General features: G+C 48.3%; 1 protein-coding gene across 1 annotated transcript in view; it reads left to right on the top strand.

Annotated features, from left to right (window-relative positions):
- LOC144826582 (cholesterol side-chain cleavage enzyme, mitochondrial-like) overlaps window positions 1-26035 on the top strand; it is a 204445-nt gene that overhangs the window by 132013 nt on the left and 46397 nt on the right. The window contains exons 4-5 of the mRNA XM_078685070.1: window positions 3291-3494; window positions 10693-10853. Of these exons, the coding sequence (XP_078541196.1) occupies window positions 3291-3494; window positions 10693-10853 (365 nt within the window). The remainder of the gene's footprint in view (window positions 1-3290; window positions 3495-10692; window positions 10854-26035) is intronic.

The raw sequence follows: 26035 nt of genomic DNA, 5'->3' as shown, positions 1-26035 counted from the left end.
TGGTGGGTGTCCCTGGTGGGCACCCAACTATAATTAGAAACGCACCGGGGATGTGGTCCTCAGGGCCAGATAGGCTTAGAGAGAGAGGCTGCGCAACCACCTCACCTTTATAATTTGCTGCCCCAGGGGATAGGGTCACCGGAGCCTATTATTGCTTGAGGAGGGGGCTGTGCTGCCCCCTCCCCTTTATATTGGGATTGGGTCCCAGAGGAAGGGGCTATCTGGGCCAATAAAGGCTTGAGGAGGGGACTGAGTGCCTCCCTCCTTAATATATTTGTTTTGGCCTGGGTTTGGGATTCCTGGGGCCACTATTGGTTTGGGAAGGGGTAGCATCCACTCCCTTCCCCTTAAATATGGTATGGCCCTGGGATCCCCGGGGCCACTATTAGGTCAGGGTGAAGATGTGCACCCCTTCACCTTCATGGCCCTGGGGAATGGGGTCACTGGGCGCCTTTGGACTCGGGGAGGGGGTTCATGTGTCCCCCTCCTCTTTACAAATTTAGTTTCACCCCAGGGGATGGGATCCCCAGGGTCAAAAGTGTCTTAGGGAGGGGGGCCACTCATCCCCTTTCGAAACATATCCCCCAGAGGATAGGGTCCACACCATGCACGATCAAATGAATGCAAGGTGTGGGGTTGGCTTTACAATCGGTAACAAAATATTACATAAAGTAAAAGAAAACCTAAACTTTCACTGAAAAAAACAAAGGTTTAAGTTACTTTATAATTAGGTTATCTTTTTATGATTAGTTAGCTTGGGTAACTATAACTAAGGTAACTATGTCTCACACCCTTGCCAAGCACTGCTAATTGCCCCACATATTATAACATTTATGACATCTTCTATCACATAATTGAAAATATCACTGTAACAGTTGGTATGCACCTTGCCCAAGTATGGATCCTTGCTTCTAGTCAGGATAGGAGAGTTACGCACTTCAGACCTCTGCTCACCCCCTTGGTATCTTGGCACAAGCAGACAGGCTTATCCCAAAGGCAATATGTAAAGTGTTTGCTCCCAGGCGCAGAGTAACACAGTGAAAACCATGCAAATTGACACCACACCCATTTAGAAAAAGAAAGTATTTTTCTCTAAACCAAACAAGAAAAAAACGACAAAACTCCAAAATACACAATGACTTTTAAAAGGTTTCAAGCAATTCTTTACATACAAAACTTTAGATGCGTGACTTTAACCCAAAGTACCTCAAATGCTTCAAAAGTTACAAGGCCAAACAGATGCAGAGAAGGGAAGTATTGAAAACCACAGTTGCTGGAAGAGCAGTGCGTCGATTTTCTTGGTTTCTTTATGCTTTTTCAGCTCCCAGCAACAGGACCAACCTGCAGAGGCCCAGAACTGGAACAGGCACCTCCTGGCAGCTCAGAACTTCCTGCAGTAGAGTTCAGGGAAGCTGGTGTGAAGTACTTATGCCTTCGAGATTCTTCACAAGCAGGTTCACAGCAAAGTCCCAGTCTTTATCCTCTCCTTGGTAGTAGCAACAACTGCAGGCCAACCCAGCAAAGCAACACTCAGCAAAAGGGCAGTATTCCTAGTCACAGCTCTTCAGCTCTTCTCCTTGGAAGAGGTTACACTTGATTTTAAAAGTGATTTAAAGTTCTGGGGTTTTACGGCTCATGTTTATACCCCATTTTCTCTTTGCAGTCTTTGTTGCAAGAGTGTCTGATCTCAGTAAAAAACAATTCTGTCCTCCCTGTTCCAGCGTCACTGCAGGAGGTGGAGACAGCATTGTGCAGAGCATACACAGTCTATTCAGGTGATAGTGAAAACTCCTCCCACCACTCTAAATGCAGAAAGGTCTATTCAGCCTAGCGATGAGTCACCCAGGCAAGGCAGGACAGTCCTCAACCCTCCGTGTGACTGTCTAGAGTGAATGCTTATCCCCAGCCCTGTCACTCCAAAACCAGACAGTGAATACACAAACAGGCAGAGGCACACAGGACGGTTAAACAAGAAAAGCCCACTTTCTAAAAGTACCATTTTCAAACCCACAATTTAAAAACCACCTTTACTAAAATAAGTGTTAATACATTCTGAGAGCCTAAACTCCAAATATCTAGCTGTTCCAAATTGAAAGTTACACATGTAAAATGTTACAGTGTAGCTCCAATGATAGCCTATGGGACAACCAGTCTTTCAACAGTGAAAAATGAAATACACAGTATTTTTCACAATCAGAACATATAGAACACACAGGCACATATCTTACCTTTCACATTTACTGCTCCCTGCCCATGGGGGTACCTCCGGCCTACCTGAGCTGTGCCGAACATGTAGGAAAAGTGAAGGTTAGGGCCTGGTAAGTGGGTGTACTTGAGAGATTGACATGACAGTTAAAAAACAGCATATGCAGACACTGCAGTGGCAAGTCTGAGACACATTTCCAGGGCTTCTCATGTGGGTGGCACAACAATTACTGCAAGCCCACTAGTAGCATTTGATATACGGACTCTGGTACACTCAGTGCACTTTACTTTACTAGGGACTTACCACGAACCAAATATGCCAATCAGGGATAAACAAATAGTAATCTCAATATATACAGGGAGCACTTGCACTTTGACACTGATCAGTAGTGCCAAAGTGCCCAAAGCATCTAAGCCAGCAAAAACGTAATCCAGTATAGTAAATAATGTAGGACGTAGAGGCAAAAAGTCAGGGGAAACTATGCCAAGGAAGCCACATATTTATATATATTGAAAATAAAATTAATTGACTGTTGGCATCTTTACACCCACCAGGGAAAAAGGAACATGAACTACAAATCCCAGCATGCAAAGAAGAAGAAATAAAAAACCCACTGATGGGAACCCACTGGGGCAAAAAGTACTATGAACTATCTATCCCAGCATGCGTGGATACTAATGAGCATTCCACCAGAGGCAATAAAGAGAAATTGCGAAAATAAATTGTTGGTTCGTACTGATTGTGTAGATGCCACAAGAGGAGCCTGTAAACAAGGGCTTTGGCAGACGAAATGCATAAGGCAGAAAAAATATTGTTGTTGGAATTGCAGGTTGCCTAAAAGAATGGAACGACATGCTATCGAGTGCAGCTTTGTCTGAGAACATTTTGGGTTTCATATATATGTAGAGAGAGAGAGAGAGTGGAGCAGTGTGATTACAGATGTTTTCATATTCGCATGATACCTTTCTTTATTACTGGTTTGAGAGTACATAATGAGTTGTGGGTGTTGCATCACATTCCTGACCTATAAGTTTTTCTGTTTGTGGACTCAATGCTTACTTTGCATTTTTTCTGAAATTTGCAGCTGTTTCATATGTGTTGTATGGGGAGCGACTCGGACTCCTACAGGATTATGTTGATCATGAGGCACAGCGATTCATTGATGCTGTCACTAAAATGTTTCAGACCACCTCACCAATGCTCTACATCCCACCAGAACTGCTACGTGCTATCAAATCTAGAATCTGGACGGATCATATAGAGGCATGGGATGTGATCTTCACTCAAGGTGAGCAAAAGGCTTCATGGTGGGGTGAGTAACCAAGATAGAATGCAACAGTGAATGGAAACTAGATGTGGAATTGTTTACTTCTGAAGTGGTGGGTAGGAGGAAGACTATTTGAGATGATACTTGAATAGCAATAGTTTGGGCAGACCTTTGCAGGTTCTCTTCCCTACAATAGCACATGATGGCTGTGATCAGATTTGGTGCTGCAGTAGAACTAATCGAAATACCATTTTCTACAAAATCTAAATATGTGTAAAACACTTCAGAGCATGCTTATTTAAATGTATTAAAAAATACATGGGGTGAAAGAGGAAAAAGAATTGATAAGTGTTGTTATCCAGCACGTTATTAACCTACCACATAAAGTTACCAAAAAGCATTACATAAATATCATAATATTTTCCATCCTATTACTACATCTGGGGGCATGGGTTATCGGGAGCTCCTATCTGTTATACTTACAGAATCATTCTAATAAGACTAAAAGGGCAGGCTGCAGCTGGGGATGGCCCTGCTAAGGTGTGGACATGGTGCCGAGGCTACGGGAATGTTATTTGTACCAGACGGCTGCTGAAGACTTCTTTTTTTTGTAGATGATTTTTATTGATTTTAACAAGAAAACATCATTGACATTTACATGACAAGTCAATGCACAACTGACATTATTAAATGGCAATAATCGGGGTGGCATGAACGGAGTGCAGGGAAAAAAGAAAAGACTCAGCTAGGATACATGATAGTCCACCTTGTTGGCCGGATCGCCACTTCACTTTGCGGTAGAGTTCAAATATAATTTGTCAAACGAAATCAAAATAATTAAGGAGAAACCATCATTGTTCCTTAAGACCATATCAACATCAAATCATATACTTGCATTAAATAACCTTAACCTGAACAAGAGGAACAAAAGAAAAGAAGAAAGAAAATGGTCTAGCTGCCCATGTAATTCCGGCTGGCGATATGATGTATCAGCGGGTGTCTTCCATAGAGCCGCTGGGGTGTGTTAAGCCACTGCAGGCACGCTCGCCCGGTGGGGTTGAGGGAGGAAGAGGGGAAGAGGTAGGGGAAAAAGATGGAGAAGATATGTAAGATGCAGGGGAGGAAGAGGGAGCTGGCAGGATGGAGGATAAGAGATGTGGAGGGCTAGGGTACCTTGTGTGTGCGCAAGCATGTATGCTCATATATTAATATAGGTCACTGCAGGAGGACCCACTCGATATGGTCAATATGATTTTTGGGTAGTTAATACATTTCAGTCACTGCTTGTCCGAAAGAGTGACGGATAACTCAGCGTCCCAGTATCTGAGCAATACCGCCAGTATCGTTGGATTGTCAAGTCTGAAAGAGGTGTAGATAGCTGTTACAGCATGTCTACCATGGCCATGCATGAGCAGTGTTTGAAGCTGGTGTGACTTAACAGGCTCCAAACGATCATCGCCCCACGTTTGTGCAGTACGGCATGTGAACAAGGCGTGTAATAAAAAAGTGCCTTGCGGTACTCCTTATGTGTCTACCAGATCCTCAAATGTTTGTAATTGCCAGTCTACATACATGTCTTCCCATGTATCTAGCCCTCTCTACTTCCATAGCTGCAATTCCAGGCTCCCGTGACCGGAGAATGTACCGGGGAAGAGTTCCAACTGCAGGCCAGGGTCTTATGGCGTAGTTCGGCTAGTAGGTACCACATATCTGGACCAGTGTCGTCTGGCCACTGTCATTAATATGTTGCCTCATTTTTTCTGAGTCAGGGTAATTGTTCCTGACATCCATTCCATCAGCGTAGGGGGATCCCATGTCAGGGCACCCATGGTCATCTCTGCGAGGTTGCTCTTGGCGAGCCACCGTATTGGCCACTGTAATAGTAGCGCTCATAATTTGGCCCTCCCAAACTGCCAGCCGATAGTGGTAAGTATATTTTATGGAGAGTCACCCTGGCTCTTGAGTTACCCCATATCAGGGAGACCAAGAGGGATTCAAAGTCCCTGAAGAGTCTCCGAGGTAAAAAAAAAATCGATCTGTTCCTGTTATAAAGGGTCAGGCTGCCACCCTTCACATCAGAGACCAAGAAATTGATATGCAAAGTCCCATAGGGATCATCCCTCAGCCCTACCCTTTTCAACATATAAATGACATTGCTTGCCAATATTATCCAATCACAAGACATCACCTTCATCAGCTACACCAATCACACCTAACTCATCCTCTCCCTGACAGACAAGACAACTACTATCACTGGCTCCTCATTCACAAGCACTGTCAATTCAAACTTCTCATACAAAGCCCTACATAACACAAAAGCAGAATACCTGAAAAGCAGCATGCACTTTCAACAACCCACCAGACATCTACACTCTCCTCGCTGTCACTCGCACGCATTCCCAGCATCCACAAAAGCAAAACTGGAGCTCACTCATTCTCCTGCAGCGCACACAAGATATGGTATAAGCTCCCGCAACACATCAGAGCCTCCTCCTTACTTCTTGAGTTCCGTAACAAGCCGAAGACTTGGCTTTTAGTTTAAGCACCTTGGGGACTATGCATCTACCCAGGCCCCTGGACACCCTCTTGGATGATTAGTGCACTATCAAATCAATATACCATAAAATTGTCCAGTGCACTGTCTTTTGCAGATATCTGAATATAACCCATTTGACAAATGTTTGAATCTCTGTGAGGGCACTCAGCATTTCATCCTTCTGAGGTTGATAAAAAGAGTACCACTGAGTTTGATATCAATACATATTCTATTAGTATGTACCGTGAAGATTTATACAATGAGCGTTTATAAAATTAGATTGTTATGCATTCTATTAATATCAAAAGGTTCTGAGATGCACAAGTTTCCCTGCACGAGGGACTCTTTTCTTCTATCTGCAGTGCAAACAGCAGATCGTCATTCAAAGAATGAGGAGCTAAGAACATTCATACCTGAATACAGAACATGAATGTTCCTAATAAAGGGGCAGTTGGTGGCCATAACCTCAGTTCCCCATCAGAGAAGGGCCTCAAACAATGTTTGAAAAACAGAATGAAAATTCCAGGCAAGTTGAGTTCAGCAGTTGGGCAGCCTACTTCATTCTACACCGTGCGTGAACTTGTACTAATTCGGAGTTTTTAGGACAAGAGGTGCCATTTTCTCCAGGGTAAGGGGTGAAAATACATTTCAGAGTCTAAATCAGGACGAGCAGCTTGCTTAGATGCATACAAGCCAGCCCAACACTGGATGCACTGCCCCCTGTAAGATCACACCACGTACCAGGTGGTCTAAAAGCAGTAATATGCAACATGATTTTACCTTCCGGATTTGTGGAGTCACAGCACCCAGAAACCCTCTTCGTGGGAGAATGCTTATCTAGTTAGACCTCCCTTTGCGGGCTATGTGCACCTTTGTAGTCATTAGTAAAATGAGTAAACACTTCATGTTGCACAACCCTGACTTGCAGGGGCTTAGGCTCCCCACTGTTTCCAACATGAATGTTACAGACCGAGCCTTTAAAGAGCAGCATCCAGTGAAGTACTTCACAGTGATGACTGCTAGAGAATCCAGGACCCCATGAGCTGTTGACACAAAGCACCTATTCTCATACCCCAGACTGTGCACTCCCCCAACCTAGACTGTGTGAGTGCAGGATGAGCTGTGTATGTGTCTATGTGAGTGAAAGGTAAGCTGTGTGAGTGCAGGGTAAGCTGTTTGAGAGCAGGGTAAGCTGTGTGTGTGCAGGGTAAGCTAAGTGTAAGGAGAGCAGTGTCGCTGTAGGAAGGTGGCTACCCGACTATGGTTATCCCAGATTTTTTGCCTTGTGTTTAACTGGTTTTTTACTTAGTTGACCTGGTTCCCTGCTAATCAGGGCCCCAGGCCATCTGCTCTCTCTGTAAAATGGATTCCATGTACCCTAGGTACATACCACAATTGGGAATGGACTCCTTGTCAGCCCCTGTACCATGCACTATAGGTGCTCAGGGCATAGGTGCCACCAAGGCCTACCAGGGGCTGCAGCATATCTTTTGCCACCCCTGGCTGGTTCTTAAATTGACACAACTGGCTGATCACTCAGCTGGGGTAAGGTGGTGTAAACACCCCTTGCTTAGATATAGTATACCTATATCTAAACCTATATCTGGACACATATAAACCTGTGAGCCACTCCTATGGAAGGCCTCATCAATCCTGGAGGCAGAGTGCGTGGTTTAATGTGAGATGGAGCTCTAGCATGAGCTGAGCCTGTCTGCAGCTGTCGGGAACAAATCCCTAAGCTGTTTCAGGATAATGCCATACCATATACTCTTAAGTGCATTATAATCCTCGCGGTTATATAGCAACTTTGGTTTGGCTTTATCAAAACATGTCGTGTAAGGTGTCATATGATTTGGAATACTATCCCCTCGCCAGTTCTGGCGACGGGGATAGCATTCCACCCCTCTAGAGGGATAAGACATGTTACTTTACTTAAATGCGGTTAATTTCTAAAAGGACCTTGGATCCACAAAATGGATGCTTCTGCCACAGACACAAGTCTGACCCCCTGAAGCTGACCGAAACTCAGCGAAGGGGGCCTGGACAAAGGGTTTCCTGTTGCAGGGAGGTGTCACACCCCCCCAGACAGGAGATAGTGGATTGTAGAAGGGAGGTTTGAAAGAAACCAGACACTGCTTGGGGCACACAAGGCTGCCCCTTGCATAATCCAGCCAAACCGGTTCTGGGGCACTCCAGCCCCCGACCCAGCGCGGCCTGGGTCAAAGGAAAGGGGTGTAACCACCCCCTTCCTGGGTCCCACCCATAGGAGGGGACCTAGCAGGTGATCCAGCCCCCTAGATTGGTATAAGAATGGGAGCAGTGCCAAAGCACTCAGATTATCCTGATGAAACATAAGAAACGAAACTCTGGACCCTTCGACATCCTACTCAATGTAGAAGACTGAAGAATCTCCCTTGTGGCCAAGGAGTGACCACCCTGTGCAAACAGGCACCATCCAGCACCTCGACATCTGCTTTGTTGCAGTTCCCGCCGGAACTCAAGCGACAGAGATTGACGAGATTAAGCTTGCCTGCCTTCTAACAGCCTGATCCACAGTTCCTGCAGAGCTGAGACCCGTGGAGGCGACCGGAAGCGTGGGGCACGCCATCTTGGAAAGACCACGAGACGCTGACCGTGCAGCCCACGAGTGACCCTCGAAGCTGTACACCGGGGTTTGAGAAGCCCCAACCCTGAGCCACTCTTGCACCGAAGTTCAGCCCTCCACACTCGACGAGTGCTGCGTGGGGCCCTTCTGCTTCTTTTGGCTCAACACGTTGGCCCAGTCACTTGCCTGCCAGCTTGTGGCCCCTGTGCCGACGAAACTTGAAAAACGACTTGCGATTCTAGTTGCTCCAGATTTGCACCAGCTCCCCTGAAAAGGAGCCCCCACTCTGACCCTCCTGGTCCGAGTGAGAAGCAATCTTCCGGTTCCGCGTGGATTGCTTTTGCCAAGTGTTGTTTGCTCCAATCTTGAAGCCGACAGCGCCGACGGCGAGAGTCTGCGTGGGACAGATCGTGACCTGCTCCTAGACTTCGTAGATGCCCCAGAGCCCACGTGACAGCGGAGAGAAGCTCCTCGACAACCACCTGATTGCGCCCGACATTGCCTGGTTCCGTCCTGGTTCCACCCTGGTCACTGCTGAGTGACCCAGACTCTGTCCCCTCTGCTTTCAGGTACTTTTCGACTTCGATCCACTCTTGGATCCCACCGGACACTTCTCCTTCACAGCGCCTGCAGCCTCTTCATCTCCAAGCACCAAGAATCAGCGTGACGAAACCCGACACTACTTCGACCCTGTGCACCCGCTTCCTGTGGGTGAGGTAACATTGCAACGCCGGTGTTCCCACACTGGTACACAACTCTAGGGTCTGTGTCTTAAGTTTTGTCCCTCTAAGTTCAGCGGAAGTGTCCTTAACTTCTATTTGTGTAACTTTTACGCACCATTGACTAACATTGGTGCATGCGTGCGCTTTCAGCGCTGCACCCGAATCCCGCGGGCTTTTCCCGACTTCAGCATTGCTTGTCCTGACTGCTCCCAGCCATTCCCTAGGCCCTAGGCCTAACCACTGTTCGATTGGTATCTCTTATACCACTTGTTTAGTATATGGTCTGAGTGGCCGCTCGCCCTCATCCATAATTGTGCAACTTTGTATGTTATACTGTGCTTTTGATTTAACGCTTGTGCCCCTTTATTCATAAAGAGTACTGGGGATTATTGTGAGTAATAAAGACATATATTTTTATAATATATACTTGTGTGGTGTCCTTTCATTTGATATTACAGGATTGTGATTGGTAAAACTGCTCGCATAACACGACCTCTTGAGTTAAGCCTTTAAGGCTGCTTAGTCTATGCTACCCTTAAGATATCTTGTCTATAAGGTTGACTTACAACCAGACACCATAAGGGGATATTTGGACTGATACAAGGTGGTTCCAGAATTGGAAACATCATATATCAGGCCAACTTCTCACAGTCGCTGTGTGAGATCAGGCATAGTATAGTGTCTGAGTGCGTGCAGAGAGATCTGTGTGTCTGAGGGCAGGGTGAATCTTGGGTCTGTGTACGCAGCGTAGTGAGTGTAGGACGGTACCATTTGCACCTTTCTATGAAGAAAACAAATGTAAGTCTTATCGAAATGTGTACAGTAAAATGGACAATTTGTACCCAGGTGAAAGAACTGCCCTTGCACATCTTTTAACTCAGGCTTGCTCGCTGCGTTAGCGCGTTACACTTGGGTCAAACCATGTTTTCCCACCCATTTTAAAATCCACCAGTCGCCACAGGTTCCATTAATACCACCATTTCCACCATTTCCACACTTTAAAATAAAATATGCATTCAGGCATGCTGAATTTCAGGGTGCAGGACTAACTGTCCTACAAAAAGCATTACCTTTACCCAAATGGCTGTGGGGCTCCAGGAGTTGACTTAACTGACTGACTGATATTCTCTGGCTGCCTGTATTTTTCTGTCATTTCATAAAATTAATAAAATCCCCCAGCTGGAATCAGGTCATCAAACCCAGTAGTTCCAACTCCCCTTAGACGTTACCATAGAAAACTTTCCTATCCATCCTCGTCTGATCCTCAGACTTCCACTCACATATCTTCCCTCCATTCACTGAATAAGTCTGGATTCACAGTACATTCAAGTGGTTTTACTCTCTCAATTTTTACAGCGGACAAATGCATCCAGAACATCTACAGGGATCTGAGGCTCAAAAAGGAAAACAGAAAAGAATACAGTGGGGTACTAGCAAATCTCTTACTGCAGGACAAGCTGCACATCGATGACATCAAAGCTAGTGTGACCGAACTGATGGCCGGAGGGGTGGATACGGTAAGAAGGAAACGCAGAAATACAAGACTGTAATGGTGACAATGACTGCCTCTTTTCAAGTATTCACCCAAGACTTTCAATCAGGTACCTTGTACTAGAGCACAAGATCATCTCTGCTGAAAGTATCAATTTAAGAACGTTTACGATGAGAAAAGGAAGAATAAAAACATGAATTTCCATAAAATCAATAAGCTTACCTAATCGTAATACTTTTTTAAAAATATTTTCTGTTTTACCGTTTTAATATAGCACAAATTGACCCCCATAGGGTGGCAAAGCTTTATACTAGGATGCAACGCTGGGCGTTGAAACAGACATAACTCAATATAGTAAACATGGCCAATAGTTTGTCTCGATTCCATTTGTAGGAGAACATGTTCTAACCCACTCGGTGTACCGGGATCATTTGTGGCTTCATTACAAGTGATACAAAAGGGGGTGGTGATGGACGGAGCATCTGAATCAATCAAACACTCACACCCAGTCAAAAGATCTGGGTTTAATCCATCACCGTTCTTTAGCCCACTCCGCCACCCCACTTCAGACATGGCTATATGCAAATCAGTCTGACCCTGTGCCTCATGGGAACAGTCCAGCCCGAACTGCCAAGCCATGTCTTCCCTGGACCGGAAACAAGCTTCCGAGGACCGGTTTCTGGCATTCCAGCCGTCTTCAGCCCGGCTTGCTTGAATCCAGTGGCAAAGTGAGCAAGGGACTCACGTCTGAGCATACCCTGCCACACTTATGGCGGCCAAAAGCGGTACTAAAGGGGGTGTTGATGGACGGAGCATCTGAATCAATCAAACACTCACACCCAGTCAAAAGATCTGGGTTTAATCCATCACCGTTCTTTAGCCCACTCTGTCACCCCAGTGTTTGATTTGTTCAAACGCTCCGTCCATCATCCCCTTTTGTATCGCTTTGTTCGCCCTAAGTGAGGCAGGGTATGCTCAGACGTGAGTCCCTTGTTCACTTGGCCACTGGATTCAAGATAGCCTGGCTGATGAGGATTATGAATCCGAAACCGGTCCCAGGATGCTTGTTTCCGGTCCAGGGAAGACATGGCTTGGCAGTTTGGGCTGGACTGTTCCAATGAGGCACAGGGTCAGACTGATTTGCATATAGCCATGTCTGAACTGGGGTGGCTGAGTGAACTAAAGAATGGTGATGGATTAAACCCAGATCAGTTGATTGGGGGTGAGTGTTTGATTTGTTCAAACGCTCCGTCCATCATCCCCTTTTGTATCGCTTTGTTCGCCCTAAGTGTGGCAGGGTATGCTCAGACGTGAGTCCCTTGTTCACTTGGCCACTGGATTCAAGATAGCCTGGCTGATGAGGATTATGAATCCGAAACCGGTCCCAGGATGCTTGTTTCCGGTCCAGGGAAGACATGGCTTGGCAGTTCGGGCTGGACTGTTCCCATGAGGCACAGGGTCAGACTGATTTGCATATAGCCATGTCTGAACTGGGGTGGCTGAGTGAACTAAAGAATGGTGATGGATTAAACCCAGATCAGTTGATTGGAGGTGAGTGTTTGATTTGTTCAAACGCTCCGTCCATCATCCCCTTTTGTATCGCTTTGTTCGCCCTAAGTGTGGCAGGGTATGCTCAGACGTGAGTCCCTTGTTCACTTGGCCACTGGATTCAAGATAGCCTGGCTGATGAGGATTATGAATCCGAAACCGGTCCCAGGATGCTTGTTTCCGGTCCAGGGAAGACATGGCTTGGCAGTTCGGGCTGGACTGTTCCCATGAGGCACAGGGTCAGACTGATTTGCATATAGCCATGTCTGAACTGGGGTGGCTGAGTGAACTAAAGAATGGTGATGGATTAAACCCAGATCAGTTGATTGGGGGTGAGTGTTTGATTTGTTCAAACGCTCCGTCCATCATCCCCTTTTGTATCGCTTTGTTCGCCCTAAGTGTGGCAGGGTATGCTCAGACGGGAGTCCCTTGTTCACTTGGCCACTGGATTCAAGATAGCCTGGCTAATGAGGATTATGAATCCGAAACCGGTCCCAGGATGCTTGTTTCCGGTCCAGGGAAGACATGGCTTGGCAGTTCGGGCTGGACTGTTCCCATGAGGCACAGGGTCAGACTGATTTGCATATAGCCATGTCTGAACTGGGGTGGCTGAGTGAACTAAAGAATGGTGATGGATTAAACCCAGATCAGTTGATTGGAGGTGAGTGTTTGATTTGTTCAAACGCTCCGTCCATCATCCCCTTTTGTATCGCTTGGTTCGCCCTAAGTGTGGCAGGGTATGCTCAGACGTGAGTCCCTTGTTCACTTGGCCACTGGATTCAAGATAGCCTGGCTGATGAGGATTATGAATCCGAAACCGGTCCCAGGATGCTTGTTTCCGGTCCAGGGAAGACATGGCTTGGCAGTTCGGGCTGGACTGTTCCCATGAGGCACAGGGTCAGACTGATTTGCATATAGCCATGTCTGAACTGGGGTGGCTGAGTGAACTAAAGAATGGTGATGGATTAAACCCAGATCAGTTGATTGGGGGTGAGTGTTTGATTTGTTCAAACGCTCCGTCCATCATCCCCTTTTGTATCGCTTTGTTCGCCCTAAGTGTGGCAGGGTATGCTCAGACGTGAGTCCCTTGTTCACTTGGCCACTGGATTCAAGATAGCCTGGCTGATGAGGATTATGAATCCGAAACCGGTCCCAGGATGCTTGTTTCCGGTCCAGGGAAGACATGGCTTGGCAGTTCGGGCCGGACTGTTCCCATGAGGCACAGGGTCAGACTGATTTGCATATAGCCATGTCTGAACTGGGGTGGCTGAGTGAACTAAAGAATGGTGATGGATTAAACCCAGATCAGTTGATTGGGGGTGAGTGTTTGATTTGTTCAAACGCTCCGTCCATCATCCCCTTTTGTATCGCTTTGTTCGCCCTAAGTGTGGCAGGGTATGCTCAGACGTGAGTCCCTTGTTCACTTGGCCACTGGATTCAAGATAGCCTGGCTGATGAGGATTATGAATCCGAAACCGGTCCCAGGATGCTTGTTTCCGGTCCAGGGAAGACATGGCTTGGCCGTTCGGGCTGGACTGTTCCCATGAGGCACAGGGTCAGACTGATTTGCATATAGCCATGTCTGAACTGGGGTGGCTGAGTGAACTAAAGAATGGTGATGGATTAAACCCAGATCAGTTGATTGGGGGTGAGTGTTTGATTTGTTCAAACGCTCCGTCCATCATCCCCTTTTGTATCGCTTTGTTTGCCCTAAGTGTGGCAGGGTATGCTCAGATGTGAGTCCCTTGTTCACTTGGCCACTGGATTTAAGATAGCCTGGCTGATGAGGATTATGAATCCGAAACCGGTCCCAGGATGCTTGTTTCCGGTCCAGGGAAGACATGGCTTGGCAGTTCGGGCTGGACTGTTCTCATGAGGCACAGGGTCAGACTGATTTGCATATAGCCATGTCTGAACTGGGGTGGCTGAGTGAACTAAAGAATGGTGATGGATTAAACCCAGATCAGTTGATTGGGGGTGAGTGTTTGATTTGTTCAAACGCTCCGTCCATCATCCCCTTTTGTATCGCTTTGTTCGCCCTAAGTGTGGCAGGGTATGCTCAGACGTGAGTCCCTTGTTCACTTGGCCACTGGATTCAAGATAGCCTGGCTGATGAGGATTATGAATCCGAAACCGGTCCCAGGATGCTTGTTTCCGGTCCAGGGAAGACATGGCTTGGCAGTTCGGGCTGGACTGTTCCCATGAGGCACAGGGTCAGACTGATTTGCATATAGCCATGTCTGAACTGGGGTGGCTGAGTGACCTAAAGAATGGTGATGGATTAAACCCAGATCAGTTGATTGGAGGTGAGTGTTTGATTTGTTCAAACGCTCCGTCCATCATCCCCTTTTGTATCACTTTGTTCGCCCTAAGTGTGGCAGGGTATGCTCAGACGTGAGTCCCTTGTTCACTTGGCCACTGGATTCAAGATAGCCTGGCTGATGAGGATTATGAATCCGAAACCGGTCCCAGGATGCTTGTTTCCGGTCCAGGGAAGACATGGCTTGGCAGTTCGGGCTGGACTGTTCCCATGAGGCACAGGGTCAGACTGATTTGCATATAGCCATGTCTGAACTGGGGTGGCTGAGTGAACTAAAGAATGGTGATGGATTAAACCCAGATCAGTTGATTGGGGGTGAGTGTTTGATTTGTTCAAACGCTCCGTCCATCATCCCCTTTTGTATCGCTTTGTTTGCCCTAAGTGTGGCAGGGTATGCTCAGACGTGAGTCCCTTGTTCACTTGGCCACTGGATTTAAGATAGCCTGGCTGATGAGGATTATGAATCCGAAACCGGTCCCAGGATGCTTGTTTCCGGTCCAGGGAAGACATGGCTTGGCAGTTCGGGCTGGACTGTTCTCATGAGGCACAGGGTCAGACTGATTTGCATATAGCCATGTCTGAACTGGGGTGGCTGAGTGAACTAAAGAATGGTGATGGATTAAACCCAGATCAGTTGATTGGGGGTGAGTGTTTGATTTGTTCAAACGCCTCGTCCATCATCCCCTTTTGTATCGCTTCATTACAAGTGACCCAGGATTACTGACATGGAGGTAGCCTCCGAAGAAATGAGGAATTGCCATGGAAATCAGTGATTCTGTCCTAATACCCATGGTTATTCCTCACTTTCAGCTGGAAAATCCACCTGCTGTTAGGAGATGGAGTTTCTGGGTGAAAGTCATGAGATCTGCGGAGAACTCCTCTATCTTGTAATTCCACTTGAGGTGTTAACTCTCGTTATTGTGCAAGGGGAATTACATTTCAACCAAAATGGAGGGCATAAGTGTTTGATTTTGCCTTTTTTTGCTGACTATATAAACCATTAATGACTAGAACATTTTAATTACATTGTTAAAAAAACATACACACATTTCCATCTAAGAATATAGAATGATTTATAACGACAGATAATTTCTGGATTTGTATTGGTAAATGTCATGATTTAAGAAAACAAACCTCGTCCTGTAAAAATAAAGGCATCGAAGTGTTCCCAAAAAATCAACTAAAGGTTACATTAAATAACAGTTTCTGGAATGCTATTCATAACATTAATGCCAGCGTGATAAGGTCTTTGGCGGACATGGTCAAACAAGCAGCAATAAGGAACATACAATATTCACCCAGCATACTAAGGAGCAGAAATAGGAAATAATGAAACACATACATCTGCATTAATAACAGAAAAATAATACAAAGGAAGAAAAATTAATATGTAACCCTAATAACCAAGGTACATTAGAACCCGATTCGAATATCTGTGTTGACTCGAGCACCTTTATCAGACTCTGCCAAAGCCATAAACAGCTCTGGGTAATATTTTTAACTCATATAGGACCCATACCCCTGTTCTTCAGTTTCACCACAGGCCATGGTGAGATAAGATGCTCAGCAGGAGATGTAGTATGAGAAACGACTGGTCTCCATGTTTAGTTGGATTTTTTAGGTTTCGCCTCGCCGAAAGCTGCGCAGCAGACTTTCGCGCAGAGCGAAATCTTATGTCTTACACTGTGTGCTTTAGTTCAGCCTCTCTCTTCCATTGGCTAGCTCCATAAATGGAGGCTAGCCATTGGAAGAGAGATCTGTACATCATTTACCGAGGCGATTGATGGGCGTTCGCCGAATCTTTCCCTCTCCGCAACGTCATGAAGACGTGGCCACTGTGGGCGTGTACTTTTTTTTTTTTACACCGATGTTTGTGTTCATTGTTTGTCTTGTCCCTGTCCCTCTGGCTGTTTCCTGACCACCCTCCCGCTGTCCGTGTGCCTGCCCGCCCCCCTCCCGCTGTCCGTGTGCCTGCCCGCCCCCCTCCCGCTGTCTGTGTGCCCGTTAACCCGCCCCCCTCCCACTGTCCGTGAGCCCGTTCACCCGCCCCCCTCCCGCTGTCCGTGAGCCAGTTACCCCGCCTCCCCCTCCCGCTCTCCGTGTGATATTTTCTTCTGTCCTCTCTCTGGTCCTTGATCTAGAATCTGAGCTCTTACCTGTCTCCTTGGAACCTGAACCCCTTCACTCTCATCGCTGCCCCCTAAACTCAGTACTGCCATTTTCAATTACTTGCTTGCCCTGTCCTGCGTGTGCGGCTCCCTCACATGTTCATAACATACTGTTCATTGTCCTCGTTACTGCCCTTCCTCCAACTTTCTTTGCTTGCTGCCCCTTGGTCTTTCTTTGCTGTTTCCTCATCTCCCCACTTCACCCTTCGATATCCTGTCACCACCTGCACGCGCTGCTACATGATATAGATTTCGCACCTGGCCTGCCTTTTGTTCCTTTCATTGCAGTTTTATATAGCACGAACTAGACATGACTGTATTAGAGCGCTTTACATGAGCATCGGTTGCACTACAGACGGACACGTTCATTTATAGGCATGGGTAAATTACATTATTTGCCCGGAATCACAGGATGCTTGAGCCCCCGCCAGTCTCGAACCTGGTCCCCCAGAGTCAAATTCGGCCGCTCTAGCCGTTAATCCATATCCTCTCCTTGATTCGTTCGCGGCGATCCAGGATCTGCCTAACTGCCTCTACACTTTTCTGAGTTCTCTGATGCTCCTTCATTTGTTCCTACTCTCTGATCTGCCTCTAATAAATATTTCTAGGAGGAGGAGCTTGGCGGGCATCCGTGATGGCCGCGTGAGCACAGCGCTCTCCGGACCCCCGCCACTCCCGGCATGATATCCTGAACATATCCTGATTAATTACGAGGACTCTTGTAGAGGAACCTGGGCTGATCTTCCTGCTGTTTTTGGATCTCGAAATGGACCAGGGGCACCGAAGATACGTCGACTCGAACTTTCGGGGCCCGCCCTGGTGGTGCGCCCGGGTCTTGGTGAGGCTCTGTTGCCGTGTCTGAGTTGAACAACAGCGGCAGGGGGATTCGACTTGTGGGTCCCCTCATAACTTTCGGTTTCGATTCTGCCTCAGACTACGTCTTCCGGCAGAGGTGTCTGGCCGTTGTTGGGTCCAGCGGCGCGAGGTTGCTGTTGCGCCTTTTGCCTGCTTCGCATCCTTCCAGACTGGTTCACACCTCGATGTGCCCTCGCTGCTGATTTTTGGCTCCAGCGCCCTGTCCTCCTGCGGCCATCTTCACCAGGTCGCGTGGGTCCCTTGGGGACGCGGTCTTCATCATGGCTGGCAGAGGAGACCAAGAGAGGCGGAAGACCAAGACGCCCCTTCGCGGGGGCCCGGTCCAGTCTAACATCATGGACCGGTACACACAATCGAAGGGGTCCCCTGGGGCCGCCTTGCCTGGCCCGAGTGCAGTTGGGCACCCTTTGGAGGCTTCGGCGGAACCGTCCTTGCAGGACATCATGGGCGCCATTTCTGGCATGAGAGAAACCATCGGCCAACAGTATGAAGCTCTGGCCCACAAAATTGATACTGTGGCCATTGATGTGAACTTGATTCGGGCCGACCTCTCTAAAACCAATGAGAATGTGAAGTCATTGGATCTCCAGTCATCTAGCCTCACGGCCGACGTCTCGGAGATACAGACGGAGATTGGCAACCTCAGAAAGGTGAATGATTTCATGACCCGGCGCTTGGAGGATTTTGAAAACAGAGCACGGCGTTGCAACATGCGTGTGGTTGGCGTTCCGGAAAATCCTGACCCACATTCTGTTGATCTCCTGGTTGAGGACTTGATACAGAACTACCTTTCTCCATCTGGCTTGAGCAAATTCTTTGCGGTGGAACGTGCCCATTGTGTTCCGGGTGGCCAGGGCAAGCCGGGCGCCCCGCCGAGGCCCATTGTTGCAAAACTCTTTCATTATAGGGACCGAGACGCTATCCTGCAGGCTTCGCGAGTTAAGGGCCCGGTGGCCTTCGAGAATGCCACGGTGAACTTTTACCCGGACTTCTCACAGCTTGTGCAGAGACAGCGTATGGGCTTCCGTGGAGTCAAGAAACGTCTCCGGGACTTGGGACTGCGATACGCTATGCTTTTTCCTACCAGGCGGCGAGTTGAGTACAATGAACGGACCCTTTTCTTTGATCGGCCTGATTCCGTAAATGACTGGCTGGACTCTCTGCCGGACCGGCCTAATTGGACTGAGCCCACCGAACACCCGGGTGGTGCCGAGGGTGGTGTAGAGAGCTGAACTTATTGTCTATGCCCCTGTCTCCGTGCCATGGGAATTCTTCCGGGGTTCCATGCTTAAGTGCCTCTATTTTCGGTGTGTTCTCTTCTCTCTTTATTTCTGTCGGGGTGGCGGGTGGGACAGGGCCTTTCCTCCTCCGGGGTCTTTTTGTAGAACGGGGGTTTTTGGGCGACAGGCACACTGCATGTTGGGGTGGCTTTTTAGCTTACTGCAGGGGTGCAGGGTGGGGGGTGTTTTCTTGGATGTTGGGGGGTGGGTTGGTGGGGTGTTTGAAGTTTGTGTTTTGTTTTTTCAAGGCGACTCTATCTTGCTAATGGAATTTTTAATGTCATGCTCATTGGGGGATGGTTCCTGCATCACTCTGTGGGATGGGGGGTAGCGGGTTGAGGTTTATTTCGTGGAATGTCAATGGTCTGGGGGATCGTATAAAACGGGGGTGGTGTTGCGATGCCTGCGACGTTTGTCTCCCGATATTGTTTTTCTGCAGGAGACCCATCTAGTGGGCAATACTTGTCGTGCAATGAATAGGTGGGGCTATCGCCTTGTCGCGCACTCAGGGTTTACTACGGGTTCCAGGGGGGTGGGCATCCTTGTCCGGGCTTCCCTTCCCCTTGCGATAGATGATGTGATCCTTGATGATCGGGGGCGTTATGCCGTCCTCGTGGGACGATATGAGGGCCGGACCCTTTCTCTGTTTGCCGTTTATGTGCCCCCCGGCCTGCAGACCTCTACCTTCTCCGATTTGGGCCGAGTGTTGTTGGGCCTCCCGGATAGTATTCTTTTCATGGCTGGTGACTTTAACTCTGTGTTCTCCGGTCTGAGTGATCGTTACCCCCCTAGGGACACTCCTTCGGCCCAACTATGGCTGGGTGGTTTTTTGGATACTTTTGGTTTGGTGGACTGTTGGAGACTTATGCACCCCACTCAGCTTCAATATACTTTCCATTCTGGGGCCCATGGGAGTCTGTATAGACTGGATTACTTCCTAATGCCAGCTGCACAGTCATCGGCTGTTCGGGAGATTAGACACCTCCCCCGGGGCATCTCGGACCATTCTCCGCTCTGGCTTTGCTTTGATGTGGGGGTGGAGGCGGCGGGCCGGGTGGCTCCTATCAACCCTTGGTACCTGACCTCCCCTGAGACCCGTGGTCTATTGATTAAGTCCCTGGACGATTATTTTCTAGACAACGAGGGGTCCGTCTCCTCTGCGGTATCCCTATGGGAGGCTTTTAAGACAGTGATTCGTGGGCAGGCCCTGTCTCTCATTGCTGAAACCAAAAAGGCGAGCAATCAGGAGGTGGTGGATCTTGAGATGGAAATTCTTGAGATGGAGGCTGACCTGGAATCGACTGTTACTCCTGACAAGCTCCATGCCCTGGGTCTGAAGCAGTTTGCCTATAGGTCTCTGGTCACAGATGCGGCTAAAATGATGTTTCGAGAGCAACAGGGTCGCTTGTATGATGTTGGGGACAAAGCGGGTAAATTGCTTGCTTGGTTGGATAAGAAGGAGAGGGCGAATCGAGTGGTGCCGGTGATTCAGACTTCGAATGGTGTGAGAGTGACGGACCCGGTTGAAATAGTGGAATGTTTTGCGGACTACTTTCGTGCGGTTTATTCCCCTGTGTCTGAACGGGAGGCGGACGACTCTCGCCTCTTGCTGCGTGATATAGCTTTGCCCTGCCTCTCCGATTTGGAGCGGGTCTCTATGGAGGCCCCGTTCTCTACGGACGAAATCGCGACTGCCATTCGCTCTCTCCGTTCGGGCAAGGCTTTGGGCCCGAATGGATTGCCAATCGAGTTGTACAAACTGCGTCCTGATAAGATTGCGCCCTATCTTCGAACAATGTTTTTGGAGTCCCGTGAGCGGGGTACTCTCCCCTATGACCAGCGCCTGGCTACGATCGTTGTTATTCCTAAAGAGGGTAAACCCCGGGATCTTTGTTCGTCATATAGACCCATCTCCCTGTTGAATGTTGAGCCCAAGGTTCTTGCCAAGCTCTTGGCTACTCGCCTCCTGACGGTCATTAGTGACTTGATTCATCCGGACCAATCCGGATCTATCCCGCACCGTAACACAGCTCTTAATCTGCGTCGCCTCCACGGAGCCATTGCGAGGGCGGGGCTTCTGACGGAGCCGGCCATTTTGGCTTCGTTGGACGCCTCGATGGCCTTTGACACGATAGAGTGGCCCTATCTTTGGGCAGCTCTTGAGAAGTTTGGTTTTGGCCCGGGGTTCATTGGATGGGTGAAGCTGCTATTCACCGACCCCCTGGCGCAGGTTGTGGTTAACGGTCGAGTTTCTGTTCCCTTTTCCCTCGGTAGGGGGACCAGACAGGCGTGCCCCTTGTCTCCGCTACTTTTTGCTCTCGCGTTAGAGCCGCTGGCTGCGTGGCTTTGATGGGAACCTTCACTCAAGGGGATACGTTGGTCCCCAGATTTTGAGGACCGCGTTTCGCTTTACGCGGACGACATTCTTCTTTACCTTACTTCCCCGCGTAAATCTTTAAATGTTTTATTCGACGTTCTCACCTCGTTTGGTAAAAATTCTGGTTTGATTATTAACTGGGCTAAGTCCTGTGTATATATTCTCTCGGGTGCTCTGCCCCCGTTGCCGAATAGATTTCCTATCCAGGTTGTTCAGTCTGGCTTCAAATATCTGGGGATCTTTATTACACTGGATTCGTCGCTCCGGTTTGAACGTAATCTCCTTCCCCCGCTTCTTAGACTGAGGCTGGACGTGGCTCGCTGGCGTAAATTGCCTCTGTCTCCGCTGGGCAGAGCTGCCCTTTTCAAGATGATGTCCTTGCCGCGATTCCTTTATGCACTTCAGAATTCCTATGATGACATTCCCGCTACCTATTTCCGAGAGGTCGAGAGTCTACAAAGGCAACTGATTTGTGACGGGCGTCCACGTATCGCCCTTGCGAAGCTCACCATCCCTTGGTATGACGGGGGCATAGCACTTCCTGATATCAGGAGATATTATTGGGCTACCCAACTGTCTGCCATTAACCACTCAATGTATTCCCCGGGTCGGGATCCGGCCTTTGAAATGGATAGACTCCAGCTGCCGGGAGGGGACTTTAATAGAGCGCTTTACTCCAGGTCGGCTGGGCGCCATCTTACGGGACCGACCAGGATTGCGGTTAGTGTGTGGCGCGCTGCGAATGTAAGCTTGGGATGGGAGGGTCGAATGACGTTGGCGACTCCGCTTTATGCCTCCGAGCGTCTGGGCTGTCTTTGGACGACGAAGGGTTTTGACCGCTGGGATATGATTGGAATATGTAGAGTGGGTGACGTATGTACGGATGGAACGGTGAAGTCCTTCGAGGCCCTTCGGAACGATTATGACTTGAGTGATAGGCAATTTTTTAGATATTTGCAGGTCCGTCATGCCCTTGCTTCTGTTCTGACTCCTGGTGCCGCCATCCCCGAGTCCTCCCCCCTTGAAGATCGTATCCTGGATGGCCACCTCCCCGATAGCACTATCTCCTTGATTTACAAGAAGCTGATTCATAATCGCGCTGACTTGCTTGTCCGACTTAGGGAGGCTTGGGTCGGCGACGGGCTGGAATTGGATGACAAGGATTGGCAGTCGGCACTATCTTCTCCGAAAGAGGTCGCCATTCCTGCCCGTCTCCGTCTGGTTCAGCTTAAGATCCTCCACCGGGTGTATGTTACTGGTCCTCGTTTGGTTGTGATGGGTTTTTCCCCGGATGGTTTATGCAAGCGTGGATGCGGGATGAGTGCTACATTTCTTCACATTATCTGGGAGTGCCCGAGGGTGGCTGCCTACTGGACTGAGGTGCTTGCGGTGATGGCTGATGTGACGAGAATTGCCCTAGTGCCTGAGGCCCGAAGATGCCTGTTGAACGTGTGGGAACCTACCGACTATTCTGTGGCCCAGACCAGATGGGCGACCCTGGGATATATGGTTGCGAAGCGGGACATTGCGCAACTCTGGGGCTCATACAGGCCCCCCACTGCCTCTGTGTGGGAGGAAAACATGGACTGGTCTATGTTCCGCGAAAAGACGGTCTATACAGCCAGGGGCAGACCTAGGGCATGGACGAAGATCTGGGGTCAGTGGAACGCCTATCGCGGAGATATTTGTGCTCCTCCATTGGTTGACACCCCCGATGTTACCTTATCTCCCTAGGCTGGCGTTCCTGAAATTTCGTATACTGTCCTTTGATTTGCCTGTCCTCCCCGCTGTCCCCCCCACCCTGCTTTGTCCTTCTGATTATGATTTCATATTCCTGATTAGTGGGTTTCCCCTCCTCCTCCTGGGCTGACTCCGTTTATTATGCATTCGCCTTTCTTGTTGTTTGTTGTTTTTCGGTGTGTGTATAAAAGAAAAATGCCTTATCTTGTTCTATACTTTGGGCGACATTTTGTATCCAATTTGTGCCTGACCACCGGAGTGGCCGCAAGTGTTTTTTTTTCACGTTGTGACTTGATTTTAGCGGCCAGCCCGTGAGGTTGTAGGCCCATCTCTGTAACCCTGATTTTGTTGCTCAATAAAAGTTTTTGACCAAAAAAATAAATAAATAAATAAAAAAATATATATATTTCTAAGTTGTCTGAATCTTTGCACGTGCTGCTCCTCGAGCTCACTTTAGAACTTCCGGGTCACTCTGTGCTCCTGCTCTTTTACCTATCTTCATTTCTTCCCCATCTGTTTGTAGTGATGTCTGCCGTTTCTACTTATTCTGCATGACTAGTATTTGCTGCTCTTTAGTTTGTCTCTATTTTCTTCTTTATCTGCCTGTGCTGGTCTCTGATTTTGATCTGTCGCTACCTCCCTCAATCACTCTCTACTTCCCCATAACTGTCTCTGCTTCTTCCTGGTCTGTCTCTATGTCCCTCTGATGTGTCCGTATGTCCCTCTTATATGCCATTGTTGCGCTTTGATCTGTCTTTATTCTCCCCTAATATGTTTCGACTCCCCCCCACCACCCTGAACTGTCTGTTTTTCCGAGGTCTGCTTGTGCTGCTCTCATATCTCTCCCTAATCTGTGATTTCTCTGTTTTCCGCGGACACGTTCATTTATAGGCACGGGTAAATTGCATGATTTGCCCGGAATCACAGGATGCTTGAGCCCCCCGCCAGTCTCTCCTTGATTCGTTCGCGGCGATCCAGGATCTGCCTAACTGCCTTTACACTTTTCTGAGTTCTCTGATGCTCCCTCATTTGTTCCTACCCGTTCCTCCTGATTGATCTGTGATGCTCTCTGATCTGCCTCTAATAAATATTTCTAAGTTGTCTGAATCTTTGCACGTGCTGCTCCTCGAGCTCACTTTAGAACTTCCGGGTCACTCTGTGCTCCTGCTCTTTTACCTATCTTCATTTCTTCCCCATCTGTTTGTAGTGATGTCTGCCGTTTCTACTTATTCTGCATGACTAGTATTTGCTGCTCTTTAGTTTGTCTCTATTTTCTTCTTTATCTGCCTGTGCTGGTCTCTGATTTTGATCTGTCGCTACCTCCCTCAATCACTCTCTACTTCCCCATAACTGTCTCTGCTTCTTCCTGGTCTGTCTCTATGTCCCTCTGATGTGTCTGTATGCCCCTCCTATGTGCCAGTGTTGCACTTTGATCTGTCTTTATTCTCCCCTAATATGTTTCGACTCCCCCCCCCACCACCCTGAATTGTCTGTTTTTCCGGGGTCTGCTTGTGCTGCTCTCATATCTCTCCTTAATCTGTGATTTCTCTGTCTTTTCCACTCTTTCTCATCTCACTTTTGCCAGCCAACTCGGTCCTCTGTGTCTTCCCCGGCCTGTAGGTGATGCACCTATCATGTTGCTAAGAGGTCTATGTATGGCCCGGGACGGGACCCCTGAAGTTGAACACTAAATACTGTACATAATGTCCAGGCTAGGCTGAGCAGCAAAGGCCCTCGTTGCTGTTCCCCTGACTTGGGACTCCCTCACGAGGAATTAGGGGTGCTCCAGCAGGAGATTTTTAACCTAATCCCTCAGATAACTGCATTCATCCTTCCACCGACACCCGTTTGCATTTACCCACGCTAGTCTCCTTCTTACATTTCCTCTTAGTATTAGAGGTTCACAGCTCTCCTTTGTGCCTTTCGGCACCTTCAAATATGCACCGCAGGATAGATTTCGCTTTGCTTAATTTTATTTTTTGTGTTCCTATTTTGTTTCAATGCCGCCAAACTCCCTCTAACCCCAATGTGCTATCAATGACCTCAATATGAACTCCTTCTATACTCTATGGCCCACTCTCCGTACTCTCTATGCCCCTATACTCCAGTTCTCTCCTCTCTGTTCCTTGGTCCTGGTCTCCCCTCTAGGGCATCAGTCTGCACGCTGTGATTCATCCTCCAGTCTCTATGCCCCTAGACTTCGTTCTACACTCCAGTTCTCTCCTCTGTTCCTTAGTCCCCTATGCACTCTGTACTCCGTCCTCTCTATGCCCCTAGATTCCTTTCCCCTATGCATTTTGAGCTCTGTCCTCTCTATGCCGCTAGACTCTTTTCTACACCATTTCTCTCCTCTGTTCCTTAGTCCCCATGCACGCTGTGCTTCATCCTCCAGTCTCTATGCCCCTAGATTCCTTTCTACACTCCAGTTCTCTCCTCTGTTCCTTAGTCCCCTATGCACTATGTACTCTGTCCTCCAGTCTCTCTGTGCCCCTAGATTCATTTCCCCTATGCATTCTGTGCTCCGTCCTCCGGCCTCTCTACGCCCCTAGACTCTTTTCCACACTCCATTTCTCTCCTCTGTTCCTTAGTGCCCTACGCACCCTGTGCTTCGTCCTCCAGTCTCTCAATGCCCCTAGACTCCTTTCTACACAATCTATGGCCCTAGACTCCATCCTACACTCCAGTTCTCTCCTCTGTTCCTTAGTCCCCTATGCACTCTGAGCTCCGTCCTTCATGCGCTGCTCTTGCCAATACGAGGGCCTTTTGGAATCGATACGGATTCCAAAACGTGCACGCGGAGAGACAGAAGAGACATTAGATGTGCATGCGGGGATTGGATACTTTACTGGCGGTGTGACACTCTGGGGACTTTTTTTTCGTCACCAGTAAAAGCATCCA

The sequence above is a fragment of the Lissotriton helveticus genome, chromosome 3_2, assembly GCF_964261635.1.
Source record: "Lissotriton helveticus chromosome 3_2, aLisHel1.1, whole genome shotgun sequence".
Lineage (NCBI taxonomy): Eukaryota > Metazoa > Chordata > Amphibia > Caudata > Salamandridae > Lissotriton > Lissotriton helveticus.
This window is presented reverse-complemented; position numbering and strand designations above follow the sequence as displayed.